Genomic DNA, 13,672 nt, shown 5'->3' with positions numbered 1-13,672 from the left:
GGGGGGTGGGGGGGGGGGGGGGTGGGGGGGGGGGGGGGTGGGGGGGGGGGGGGGTGGGGGGGGGGGGGGGTGGGGGGGGGGGGGGGTGGGGGGGGGGGGGGGTGGGGGGGGGGGGGGGTGGGGGGGGGGGGGGGTGGGGGGGGGGGGGGGTGGGGGGGGGGGGGGGTGGGGGGGGGGGGGGGTGGGGGGGGGGGGGGGTGGGGGGGGGGGGGGGTGGGGGGGGGGGGGGGTGGGGGGGGGGGGGGGTGGGGGGGGGGGGGGGTGGGGGGGGGGGGGGGTGGGGGGGGGGGGGGGTGGGGGGGGGGGGGGGTGGGGGGGGGGGGGGGTGGGGGGGGGGGGGGGTGGGGGGGGGGGGGGGTGGGGGGGGGGGGGGGTGGGGGGGGGGGGGGGTGGGGGGGGGGGGGGGTGGGGGGGGGGGGGGGTGGGGGGGGGGGGGGGTGGGGGGGGGGGGGGGTGGGGGGGGGGGGGGGTGGGGGGGGGGGGGGGTGGGGGGGGGGGGGGGTGGGGGGGGGGGGGGGTGGGGGGGGGGGGGGGTGGGGGGGGGGGGGGGTGGGGGGGGGGGGGGGTGGGGGGGGGGGGGGGTGGGGGGGGGGGGGGGTGGGGGGGGGGGGGGGTGGGGGGGGGGGGGGGTGGGGGGGGGGGGGGGTGGGGGGGGGGGGGGGTGGGGGGGGGGGGGGGTGGGGGGGGGGGGGGGTGGGGGGGGGGGGGGGTGGGGGGGGGGGGGGGTGGGGGGGGGGGGGGGTGGGGGGGGGGGGGGGTGGGGGGGGGGGGGGGTGGGGGGGGGGGGGGGTGGGGGGGGGGGGGGGTGGGGGGGGGGGGGGGTGGGGGGGGGGGGGGGTGGGGGGGGGGGGGGGTGGGGGGGGGGGGGGGTGGGGGGGGGGGGGGGTGGGGGGGGGGGGGGGTGGGGGGGGGGGGGGGTGGGGGGGGGGGGGGGTGGGGGGGGGGGGGGGTGGGGGGGGGGGGGGGTGGGGGGGGGGGGGGGTGGGGGGGGGGGGGGGTGGGGGGGGGGGGGGGTGGGGGGGGGGGGGGGTGGGGGGGGGGGGGGGTGGGGGGGGGGGGGGGTGGGGGGGGGGGGGGGTGGGGGGGGGGGGGGGTGGGGGGGGGGGGGGGTGGGGGGGGGGGGGGGTGGGGGGGGGGGGGGGTGGGGGGGGGGGGGGGTGGGGGGGGGGGGGGGTGGGGGGGGGGGGGGGTGGGGGGGGGGGGGGGTGGGGGGGGGGGGGGGTGGGGGGGGGGGGGGGTGGGGGGGGGGGGGGGTGGGGGGGGGGGGGGGTGGGGGGGGGGGGGGGTGGGGGGGGGGGGGGGTGGGGGGGGGGGGGGGTGGGGGGGGGGGGGGGTGGGGGGGGGGGGGGGTGGGGGGGGGGGGGGGTGGGGGGGGGGGGGGGTGGGGGGGGGGGGGGGTGGGGGGGGGGGGGGGTGGGGGGGGGGGGGGGTGGGGGGGGGGGGGGGTGGGGGGGGGGGGGGGTGGGGGGGGGGGGGGGTGGGGGGGGGGGGGGGTGGGGGGGGGGGGGGGTGGGGGGGGGGGGGGGTGGGGGGGGGGGGGGGTGGGGGGGGGGGGGGGTGGGGGGGGGGGGGGGTGGGGGGGGGGGGGGGTGGGGGGGGGGGGGGGTGGGGGGGGGGGGGGGTGGGGGGGGGGGGGGGTGGGGGGGGGGGGGGGTGGGGGGGGGGGGGGGTGGGGGGGGGGGGGGGTGGGGGGGGGGGGGGGTGGGGGGGGGGGGGGGTGGGGGGGGGGGGGGGTGGGGGGGGGGGGGGGTGGGGGGGGGGGGGGGTGGGGGGGGGGGGGGGTGGGGGGGGGGGGGGGTGGGGGGGGGGGGGGGTGGGGGGGGGGGGGGGTGGGGGGGGGGGGGGGTGGGGGGGGGGGGGGGTGGGGGGGGGGGGGGGTGGGGGGGGGGGGGGGTGGGGGGGGGGGGGGGTGGGGGGGGGGGGGGGTGGGGGGGGGGGGGGGTGGGGGGGGGGGGGGGTGGGGGGGGGGGGGGGTGGGGGGGGGGGGGGGTGGGGGGGGGGGGGGGTGGGGGGGGGGGGGGGTGGGGGGGGGGGGGGGTGGGGGGGGGGGGGGGTGGGGGGGGGGGGGGGTGGGGGGGGGGGGGGGTGGGGGGGGGGGGGGGTGGGGGGGGGGGGGGGTGGGGGGGGGGGGGGGTGGGGGGGGGGGGGGGTGGGGGGGGGGGGGGGTGGGGGGGGGGGGGGGTGGGGGGGGGGGGGGGTGGGGGGGGGGGGGGGTGGGGGGGGGGGGGGGTGGGGGGGGGGGGGGGTGGGGGGGGGGGGGGGTGGGGGGGGGGGGGGGTGGGGGGGGGGGGGGGTGGGGGGGGGGGGGGGTGGGGGGGGGGGGGGGTGGGGGGGGGGGGGGGTGGGGGGGGGGGGGGGTGGGGGGGGGGGGGGGTGGGGGGGGGGGGGGGTGGGGGGGGGGGGGGGTGTGGGGGGGGGGGGGGGGGGGGGGGGGGGGGGGGGGGGGGGGGGGGGTGGGGGGGGGGGGGGGTGGAGGGGGGGGGGGGGGGGGGGGGGGGGGGGTGGGGGGGGGGGGGGGGGGGGGGGGGGGGGGGGGGGGGGGGGGGGAGGAGGGGGGGGGGGGGGGAGGGGGGGGGGGGGGGGGGGGGGGGGGGGGGGGGGGGGGGGGGGGGGGGGGGGGGGGGGGGGGGGGGGGGGGGGGGGGAAGGAAGGAAGGAAGGAAGGAAGGAAGGAAGGAAGGAAGGAAGGAAGGAACGAACAAACAAACAAACAAACAAACAAACAAACAAACAAACAAACAAACAAGCTCACAGAGACAGAATCTCTGACTATTTCAAAACACTGCCGTGTCAGATGAAAACAAAATGGAAGGACCAAACTCTGCCTTCTTGGGAACACACAGTCAAGACTGTGCCTTTAAAGCAGACCTGGGCATTATACGGCCCGCAGGCCACATCCGGCCCGCCAGGGCCAGATGCAGATCTCCTTGGACTGGCTCCTGCTATACAGCTGGGGTTTAGCCAGGCGCTTTGGTGCCCCAGATAGCCGGGTTGCCTTGGCTAAGCTGGCTTCTCTTGGCGGGCTTTTCTAAAAGCCTTCAGCCCCTGCCTTTTGGCCCGGCCCTCCACAATATTTTCTGTTTCTTATGCGGCCCCATGGAAAAAATAATTGCCCACCCCTGCTTTAAAGGAAGAAAGATTTTGCACCTAAAATCTAGCTCTAGTTTCCAAACTGAAGCTCTACCAGGTACAAAGCACATCAGTGTGATGTGTGGACACCACAAAGGAGAATGAGGGAGAGGGAGAGAGAGAGAGAGAGAGAGAGAGAGAGATTCCTGAAGCATCAGTCCAGGACTAAGAAGTCTCCAGATGCTTCTGTAGAAAACACATAATAAATCACATTTCCTAATTCTCCTTACGGGGGATCCAAGACCGCCCACAAGTTTATGACAGAAGAGACAAAGGGTGGGGCAACTCTCTGCAGTTGTAGCTCTGACCAACAGAGGTAGGTCCCAGGGCTACTTTGCTGGGCCTTGAGTCAGGCACAAAGATGTTATGAGTAGGCACAGGAGACAAACATACCTTTGGTCCAGGCAGCCCTCTCATGCCAGGAGGTCCAAGTGGGCCCTGTACAAAGAGAAAAGTCAGACAGAAACTTTTTCACTTTCCTGACTCCAGCAACAAGAACTAGATGCCCTTCTCTCTGTGCCCTCTGAGGATAGCCATATTGATCTGCAGTAGCAGAAGCAAGATTTGAGTCCAGATTTGAGCACCTCAAAAACCAACAGCACACAAGCTTTCCAGAATCCCTTCATCGGATAGTAGTGAATACCTACTTTGAAACCAGATTTTCCCGGGAATCCTACGGGGCCTCTGAGTCCAAGCTCCCCCTGCAAAGAAGGGTGGGAGAGGAAGCGACAGTTTATTGTATTATGACAGTGGTGGCGAACCTTTGGCACTCCAGATGTTATGGACTACAATTCCCATCAGCCCTTGCCAGCATAGACAATTGGCCATGCTGACAGGGGCTGATGGGAATTGTAGTCCATAACATCTGGAGTGCCAAAGGTTCGCCACAATGGTATTATGACAAGCCTTTCTTAGGTATGATGACCTATAGTGGCAAACAGAATTGTGACAGGAATTGACAAGATGGAGAGTGAGAAATTGCTAAGATGGTTACCAAGTCCATGCTTAGCACCTGTGCTGAATCCCCTCAGGGCTGAGGCCAGCACACATCATCTGGCCAGAAATCCTTCAAACACAAGTCTGTGGTAACACACTTCAGAGGGTATAATTTTGCGTGAGTGCAAAATGCTGTCATGTTGCAGCTGGTTCACGGTGACACCCACAAAGGTCTTTGAAGGCAAGTGGGAAGGAGAGGTGGTTTGTCACGGCCTTCCTCTGCAGAGTCCTCCTTGGCGGTCTGCCATCCAAGTACTGACCCTGGTTGGCTTCCGAGATCTGATGAGATCAGACTGTATCGGGCCATTTTCCCTCCCCACACAAGTTTAGGCCCTAAAACTAATTAGAGCAGAGTTTCCAAACAGGTCTCAGAATGGGGACAGGGAATATCCAACCAAAGAAACAACACAAGCGAAAAGAAAAAACCTTTCTCCTCCCATGGCTCAAACCATATCAGACCCCCTTTCCACACAACTTCTTTGAAGAGCCAAACCACTCAGCTGGGATTCCAGCCACATAACTCCAGTGTTCCATACAGTCTGGCTAGTTCCATATTTTGGTCTTAGGGTTGCCATCCCCCAGGCCAAGCCAGTAGTTCTCCTGGAATTACAATTCACCTCTACAGAGGTCATTTCCTGTAGAGGAAATAGCAGCTTCAGAGAGTGGACTCCAATGCTCCCCCTATTCTCCAAACCCCACTCTCTTCAAGCATTATCCCCAAATTTTCAGAAATTTCTGAATCCAAAGTTGGAAATGGTAATCTTTGTCCTATTTCATCTCCCAGGTATGGACTATGTTCAGCTCTGCACATATTTTAAGAGGGCTTTTCACCCACACAAACATACATGAAAAGGAAAGAAAAATGGGGTGCTTGAAAGTCTCGATATACTAGCATGCAAATGGACAGATGTGTGCTGAGCATACAGAACTCATTGCTACAAGATGTGAGGATGGCTCAGCACACAGCCGGCACAGATGCTTGTGGGGTGGGGCTCTGATTATTTGATGCTGAGACAAATAAAAGAGGGTGATTATCTCTACTGTGCTTTCCGTTTGAGCCTCACAAGAACATCTGGTTGGCTGCTGTAGGACATAGGATGCTACAACTATTTGAACCTCCGATCTGGTCCAGCAGTGAGTGGAGTAAATTGAATTTAATGTAACCATAGGTCATAACATAACACATAAACGCATCACATACCATATACCACAACACAAAACATAACATGTAACACAAAATGCAACACAATACACAACAAACAACACAACACATAATATACAAGACACAACACAACATAGCCATCAAGTATAAACACACAAAAACATCAGTAAACAATATTAGAATGTATCCAAATACACATATCTATATACGCGAAATACCACTCACTGACTGACTCATGGACAGAACTCAAAAACCACTGAAGCCACACACATGAAATTTGGCACACCTGTTCCTTACGTACTCCAGGTGCTCACTAAGAAAGGATTTCCCAAAATATTCACTTTCACTTGATTTATTACCTACTAGCGTGGCCCGGCCACGCGTTGCTGTGGCTTATTGTGGTGAAATGGGAAAGGAACAGTAGCAGCAAATCAATTGCAGAGGCCAGCAGTACATGCTCATGCAAACACGCAGCCTGATACTGTGCGATGTCAGTGATGTGCGTGCCCGCATTCCTTGGGGGGGGGATGGAAAGGCACCCCTCCCACACATCTAGGCTGGCTGGTCATGATCCTTTACCTGGGAGTAAGTTTGGTTGGTGGCAATGGGTGTCGCTTCTGAGGAAACCCTCTGAGGGGCGCAACGCAGCCATTCAAAGTATGTCATGGTTGCTGTACTGAGCTTACTCCTGAGTAATGCATGCCTGGTTTTCTTAACTGTAACTGCAGTATTCAGGGAATCTAGGGTGCCTGGCCCCTCCCTCCCATCCCTTGCATGTTGCCCCTCACTCTCTTCCCTCCCTCACTTTTCTTCCCTTGCATGCCACCCCTCCCCCTCCTTCCCTTCCCTTTCCCTCCGCTAGGGTGGATGGGTCATATCAAGATGCTGGGCCCCTGCCTCCCCTCCCTTGCATGCCACCCCTCACTCTCTTCCCTCCCTCACTTCTCTTCCCTTGCATGCCACTCCTCCCCCTCCCTCCCTCCCTTCCCTTTCCCTCCGCTAGGGTGGATGGGTCATATCAAGATGCTGGGCCCCCTGCCTCCCCACCCTTGCATGCCACCCCTCACTCTCTTCCCTCCCTCACTTCTCTTCCCTTGCATGCCACTCCTCCCCCTCCCTCCCTCCCTTCCCTTTCCCTCCGCTAGGGTGGGTGGGTCATATCAAGATGCTAGGCCCCCTGCCTCCTCTCCCTTGCAAGCCACCCCTCACTGTCTCCCCTCTCTCAGTTCTCTTCCCTTGCATGCCTCCCCCACCGTCCCTTTCCTTTTCCTCCCTCTCTTCCCTTGCATGCCACCCAGTGGGGGGATCCAAAAAGTTTAGTAACAGGTTCCCATGGTGATGGGATTCAAACTGTGGCGTAGCGCCAATGGGGCTGGGCGGGGCACAACGGGGGCGTGGCCGGGTATTCCAGGGGTGGGGCATTCCTGGGTGGGGCTGTGGCAAGGACGCAGCTGCTGCACCGGTCCTTGGGTGGGAAACGAATGCACGCAGGCGCAGGCTGCCACGCACACCAGTGCACCCCCTGCTAGACTGCTTCAAGTTCTGCGCGCTACTTCTGAGAGGAGGGGCATAACTAAGGCAAAAATCACGTGACAAAGTCACCAATTAGTAACCCCCTCTTGGCACACACAAATAATTAGTAACCTACTCTCAGGAACCTGTGAGAACCTGCTGGATCCCATCTCTAATGCCACCCCTCCCTCTCAGTGGCAGTGGAGGTTAAAAGCTCGTGTATCTAATCTGGAGGAACCGGGTTTGATTCTCCGTTCTGCCACCTGAGCTGTGGAGGCTTATCTGGGGAATTCAGATTAGCCTGTACACTCCCACACATGCCAGCTGGGTGACCTTGGGCTAGTCACAGCTTCTTGGAGCTCTCTCAGCCCCACCTACCTCACAGGGTGTTTGTTGTGAGGGGGGAAGGGCAAGGAGATTGTCAGGCCCTTTGAGTCTCCTGCAGGAGAGAAAGGGGGGATATAAATCCAAACTCCTCCTCCTCCTCCTTCTCCTCCTCCTCCTTCTCTTCTTCTTCTTCTTCTTCTTCTTCTTCTTCTCCTCCCTTCCTTCCCTCTCTCTTGTGTGTATGTGTGTGTATGTGTTTCACTTCCACTCGAGTTACTATGTACTGTTCCCACTGCTCATCTCTGGCCATCTGAGTGAACATTCTAAGCAGCACGAACATTCTAAAAGTGACAGTTACACACAGGCTGCATGTTCTTCACCAGGGAGCACCAGGAAAAAGGCATTTTACCTGGGCCAGGTATGAAATTTCAGGTATGTGAACATCTAAAAACACTCTCGCCTGACTGACTATAGTGGCTGGGAATTTTCAGAGGAATTGGCCCAGCAGTTACTGAGGTACCCTGTCATCAACACATACACCGAAAGCTTTTTTTATATATATAGATTTACTGTTTTCACTGCTCATCTCTGGCCATCTGCGTGAACATTCTAAGGGCAAACCAACCGCTCAGTCCACAGACATGCTGCACGGACATTCTAAGGGTGACAGTTGAACACAACCAGCTTCATGTCTTTCACCAACTCCACTCTACCACCACCCTCCACAACGCATGTAAACCTATTTGAAAATAAACCCATCAGTCCACAGACAGGTCTGTGAGGAAATATGCTGCATGTCCAACCTGTAAAGTTCAGCAAACAGGCTTGCAAAAGTATGCTGAATGTCACCTCCTGCTAACAGTGACAGGCTGTAAAACGTGCACTCCTCCACTCCACCCTCACGCTTAACAACAGCACCGCTAAGGAGCTTCAAAATACTATCAAAACAGATTACAAACCACACTATCATCTTGGACTACTAAACATTTGTCGGATTTTGCATATGGACATCAGATTTATTACTGTGGAGACAAGTTTATTGCTCTCGGCCTCCAATCACCCTGTGCTTGGTGTCGTGCTCTGAAGTGGCGGGATGATTCCCCAGGAATGTGCTGCAGTGGTGGTACAGTCCAGCTCCCTGCCCTTCAACCCTACCCTGAACCTCTTCACAGCCTTCTCACTCATCAGCATCCAATTCCAGAACACTTCCTTTCTGCATCCCAAAAATACAACGGCTGCTTCCACATGACGTCTTTTGGAGCCCACCAGGTGAAAGAGAACAATAACACATTGCATTAGAAAAAGACAACTACAGGAAGCTGCTGCAAAATATGCGAAAACAAACCCATCAGTCCACAGACAGGCTGTGAGGAAATATGCTGCATGTCACCCCAAAGTGCACAAACAGGCTGTAAAGAAGTATGTTGAATGTCACCCCAAAATTCATAGAGAGCCTGTGATGAAGTTTGCGTAGCGAAGCACGGGTGCCCTGTAGTAAACTATAAATACCATCCAATCACTATTTAAAATATGCCTGGTACTCATCCCAGCTAAACCTTAAGGCTACAGTTTAGATAAAAGTCCTAATTAAGCAGAGGATATAAACTTCTTCCTAATTTTAATAGACGCACACATAAAAGTAGCCATTTAAAATGTAACGCAAGGGCGCACAACTGCCAGAAAAAATTAAATGTAGTCCTCGTGAGAACTTGGAAAATTAACAATGAATTGATGAATCACACCCCCAGCCCTGATTGCTTGGCATGTTTGGGTAGACAGAAAGAGGTAACGGAGCAGGCCAGATAATTTCCTCCATTAAATCCCCCATATTAGTGCATTAATTATAGCCTAAGGCACTAGATATGATGGACCTATTTTCATTTCATCCTGAGATGCCCAATAAATCTCCCGTCTTCACTCCTGGCTATTTGTAACCAGCAAAACCTTTGCAAAGCCAATGTATCCAGTGAAGGTAAACACTCAATAAACTTAAAAGCAGTTCCTATTAACACATGTTCCAACAGCCCTACCTTTTTGCCCCTGGGTCCTGGTTTTCCTCTGTCGCCAACTGAACCTGGGTAGCCCTAGAATGGAGAAGGTATTGGCAGTGGTCATGTCCAGAAATTCTCCCAATTAACTGCCTTCATATTGCCTTGTCTACTATATACCCAAGCAAGACTAACTAGTTTGAACTCAGGACTGCTCACTTCAAGGTTACAGGCTGGTAAAGTTCCTTCCCAGCACCTGCTATTGAGAATCCTTTAAATGGAGATACCAGGCATTGAATCCGGGGTGTTTGCAAGCAAAATGGGTGCTCTACCACTGATCCAGCAACATACAAGACTGCCTCACACTGATTCATGCCCCAGGTCCATGCATTATTACATCACCTACTCTGACCAGCAGCAATTTTCTAGGCGGCTGAAGAAGAAGAAGAAGAAGAAGAAGAAGAAGAAGAAGAAGAAGAAGAAGAAGAAGAAGAAGAAGAAGAAGAAGAAGAAGAAGAAGAAGAAGAAGAAGAAGAAGAAGAAGAAGAAGAAGAAGAAGAAGAAGAAGAAGAAGAAGAAGAAGAAGAAGAAGAAGAAGAAGAAGAAGAAGAAGAAGAAGAAGAAGAAGAAGAAGAAGAAGAAGAAGAAGAAGAAGAAGAAGAAGAAGAAGAAGAAGAAGAAGAAGAAGAAGAAGAAGAAGAAGAAGAAGAAGAAGAAGAAGAAGAAGAAGAAGAAGAAGAAGAAGAAGAGCCTCCACAGCTGAGGCGGCAGAGTAGGGAATCAAAACCCAGTTCCTCCAGATTAGAGTACACCTGCTCTTAACCACTACGCCACTGCTGCTCCTATACAGAGAGGGATAGGGTCTTGGAGTTGGAAGGGGCCATACAGGCCATCTAGTCCAGTGGTTCTCAACTTTTCCTCATGTTGTGGTGACCCCCAGCCCTGACATTTATCCGTTTTACAGATGGAGAACACTGATGCAGAGAGTCTTAGGTGACCCCTGTGAAAGGGGAGTTCAACCCCCAAAGGGGTCCCGACCCCCAGGTTGAGAACCACTGATCTAGTCTAATTGCCTGCTCAGTGCAGGATCAGCCTAGTACATTCCAGACACGTGTTTGTCTAGACCGTCAGTGAGAGGGAGCTCACCACCTCCCTAGACAGCTGATTCCACTGTAAATCCAGTTGGAATCTTTCTCCTTGTAATTTATACCCATTATTGCAAGTCCTATCCATTGCTGCCAAGAGGAACAGCTCCCTGCCCTTCTCTAAGTGACAGCCCTTTAAATACTCAAAGGAGAGCAATCATGTCATCCCCTCAATCTCCTCTTCTCCAGACTAAGCATTCCCAAGCCCCTCAGCCTTTCCTCATAGCATTTGGTCTCCAGGCTTGACAATCCTCATCGCACTCCTCTGCACCCGTTCCAGTTTGTCCACCTCCTTTTTGAAGTGAGGCCTCCAGAACTGTACACAATACTCCAGGCGAGGCCCTACCAATGGTACTATGATACACCCCAAGATCACATTAGCCTTTTTTTTCACTGCATCACATTGACTGTTCATATTTAACTACAACTGGCAACACAAGGGGTTGAACCCGGGACCCCATCACTGAACTATGCCCTCTGCTATGGTTTTGAAATATAGGTTGGGGGAGGTATTGCCACTACATTAATGATGAGATCAGATGGGGAGGAGCAGCCCTTGAAACCACCAGATCTTCCTCAGGCTAGTTCTCCAGCAAATTTCATTTCTGAGAAGATCCATCACTTACATAGATGCCAACAGGACCCTGAAGTCCCTCCAGACCAGGTTTGCCAGGCATACCCTGTCGGAAGGAACAATAAAGAGACCAGTTACCCTCTGGAGATGCAGGTTCAGACTCCAAAAGCTCCAACCAAAGAGAGGTCAAACCCCAAAGGGCTTTACAGATGCTTTAGCATGGCACAATTCAATGCAATTTGAGTGATGCCATTCCTCAGGGGACTTTCTTTATCTACTCTGAACGAAAAGAACATATGAAGAAGTCAGACGATTCTGATAGAGTCCAATGCTGTCTACTCTTGAATGGAAGCAAAACCCCCAGGGCTTCTGGCAGATACCTGAGTTCCTTTTCAACACAAGCTCACTTTGCCATTGAGTTTTGGCCCCATTGAGATATGACACTTTTCTGTATTTTCAACAGCTGCAATCCTTATCACTTCGTAGTTCCACAGACAAAAGTAGGAGATAGGAGCCGAAACCCCTTCACAGTGATGGAAAATCCTTGAGTTTTCTTCCAAATGCAAATCCTTGTGCTTTATTTTTGGCACTGATGTCTTCTTGCATTTCCAGAATGCAACGACTGTTTCAACATGCTCAGAATGATATTGTGTACACATTTTCACCCTAGCATGGGGATGCACAACACACCAGGTACTTGTGAGATGCATTCCAAATGGCTGTTAGACAACACCTTTCTCCATCCTTGAGGGTTCTTACCCTTGGCCCTGGTAAACCTGGATCTCCACTGATTCCTGCTTTTCCTGGAGAGCCCTATTTGGAAAGAGAGACCATCAAATGAATGACACAGAAAGAATTAAGGGAGAATGTTTGGTAAAGGTGTCCTGAAAAAGTTGCTCACCCAACTTGGCTAGAAGTAGCTACCTGAACAAAAATAAATGAACTTTCTGTCCTTGTATGCATGATGGATGACACCAAACTGTGGTGTCCCACTCCTTTATCTTTTCATTTTATATGTGTGTGTGTGTGTGTAAGTAGTATGTGCGCAGGCTGCTGCATACAAAAGTAAAATACTGGGGCTCACTCCCTTAATTCATCCCCATATGGTCACTGCCACCAGGAATATAAATTCCAAACCCCTTTTATCCCTTTCTGCATGGTAATGTGTATGAGCTTTTAAGCCACTTTGGAAGGACTACATAGTCCTGAGGATATGTGGGATTCCAGGTTTCTTCACACACATTAAGATTTTATTTATAAGTGATATGTAGTCTTCAAGTTTTTAAAGAAAAATATTTACAAAAAAAATTAAGCCACAACTTCTTCTGTGACAACTGTCATTTAATATCAATCCACTTCAATCTATTTATGCTGTCCATGGTTAGCTTATCACCAGCTTCACTTTACTACATCTCACATTCAATCTAAATTTAGTTCCACGCTGTCTTCTTATATCTCTTAAGTTCAATACTTTCTCTAGACTCTAAGTCATTCTGACTTTCTCTCAGACAGACCTCTGAAACTCTCTCTCTGACAGATTCAGACTTCGGCTCATTCCGCACATGCAGAATAATGCACTTTCAAACTGCTTTCAGTGCTCTTTGAAGCAGTGTGGAATAGCAAAATCCACTTGCAAACAGTTGTGAAAGTGGTTTGAAAACGCATTATTTTGCCTGTGCGGAAGGGGCCTTTCTCTCTGACTTGCTCACACAGAGTTTTGACACACTTGGTCTTTCCACTCAGAAGCCCTAACACGCTCTGCCTTTTGCTCACACACAGCTTGGGCACACTTTGACTTGCTCACACAGAGCTTTGACTGGAACACAGTCTGAGGATCATTCATACAGCACAAAATGATGGCTTGGCGTTAAACGTAACGTTCACTGTTGACCTCCAATTTAAGCAGCCAGGAGATTATTTATTTTTTGCAAAAATTTCTATGCTACTGTTCACCCAATTCCAGATCCTCAAGGATTTTAAAATGGTTGTGAATGTGTGTCCTGCCCTGCCCTCTACACCAGAGGTGTTGTCACAGCTGTGCTCTTCCTCTTTGTCACTTGCGCCTCAAACCAGGGGCTAGAGCAGGGGTCTTCAAACTATGGCCCTCCAGATGTTCATAGACTACAATTCCCATGAGCCCTACCACTTGATCATGCTGGCAGGGGCTGATGGGAAATGTAGTCCATGAACATCTGGAGGGCCACAGTTTGAAGACCCCTGGGCTAGAGGATGACCTCTCCTCTATGCCTCCCTTGTCTGCAAGATTCCCCAGCTCTCTAGGAACCTTACTAGCTTGTATCTTCCCTGGCCCCCCTTGTCACCACCCTTATGAAGTCCCCTCCAGAGACTGCCCCCCCACCTGATCCTACCCACTTCTGCCTAACCTTGCCTGAGCAGCAGCCAGCTGAGGAAGCAAACAGCAGACTGCCCGACCCTCAGAGCTGCTCCCCCCCGCCCCGTAAGGCAGCCAACTCCTATGCCAGCTATGGCGTGGGAAACAGGTAAATATTAAAATAATTAAAACATGAAAACATTAAATATTCCCCCTTACTATTGATCCAGGAGTCCCATCACGTCCTTGTTCCCCTTGGAAACCCACAAAGCCCTGTAGAGGACAAAAAAGATGAAATTCACAGTACTAGAGTAAAAAAAAGAATTAAACATAGTTGCATCCCAAGAGGACAGAGCGGCTAAAAAGGGCTGGCAGCTCGCTGGCGGTGGATTTATGGTCTGAAATCTAAACAAGGAAGAACGAGGAGAAGAGAAGTTGCAGCTGAATAACTGGGTCATATTGTGTACTGGTTGATGGCTCCACTTGGCCACCACCACCAGAGATGATA

The 13,672-nt window shown here is 55.8% G+C and overlaps 1 protein-coding gene across 1 annotated transcript in view; it reads right to left on the bottom strand.

Annotated features, from left to right (window-relative positions):
• Positions 1–3,383: 3,383 nt before the first annotated feature.
• Positions 3,384–13,672, bottom strand: part of LOC125441537 (collagen alpha-1(V) chain-like) — an 87,573-nt gene continuing 77,284 nt past the window's right edge. Inside the window, exons 32-37 of the mRNA XM_048512146.1 lie at positions 13,384–13,437; positions 11,592–11,645; positions 10,885–10,938; positions 9,156–9,209; positions 3,776–3,829; positions 3,384–3,566 (exon numbers count right to left, since the gene is read on the bottom strand). Coding sequence (XP_048368103.1) covers positions 3,384–3,566; positions 3,776–3,829; positions 9,156–9,209; positions 10,885–10,938; positions 11,592–11,645; positions 13,384–13,437 — 453 coding nt within the window. The remainder of the gene's footprint in view (positions 3,567–3,775; positions 3,830–9,155; positions 9,210–10,884; positions 10,939–11,591; positions 11,646–13,383; positions 13,438–13,672) is intronic.

This window comes from Sphaerodactylus townsendi, linkage group LG12, assembly GCF_021028975.2.
Source record: "Sphaerodactylus townsendi isolate TG3544 linkage group LG12, MPM_Stown_v2.3, whole genome shotgun sequence".
Taxonomy (NCBI): domain Eukaryota; kingdom Metazoa; phylum Chordata; class Lepidosauria; order Squamata; family Sphaerodactylidae; genus Sphaerodactylus; species Sphaerodactylus townsendi.
This window is presented reverse-complemented; position numbering and strand designations above follow the sequence as displayed.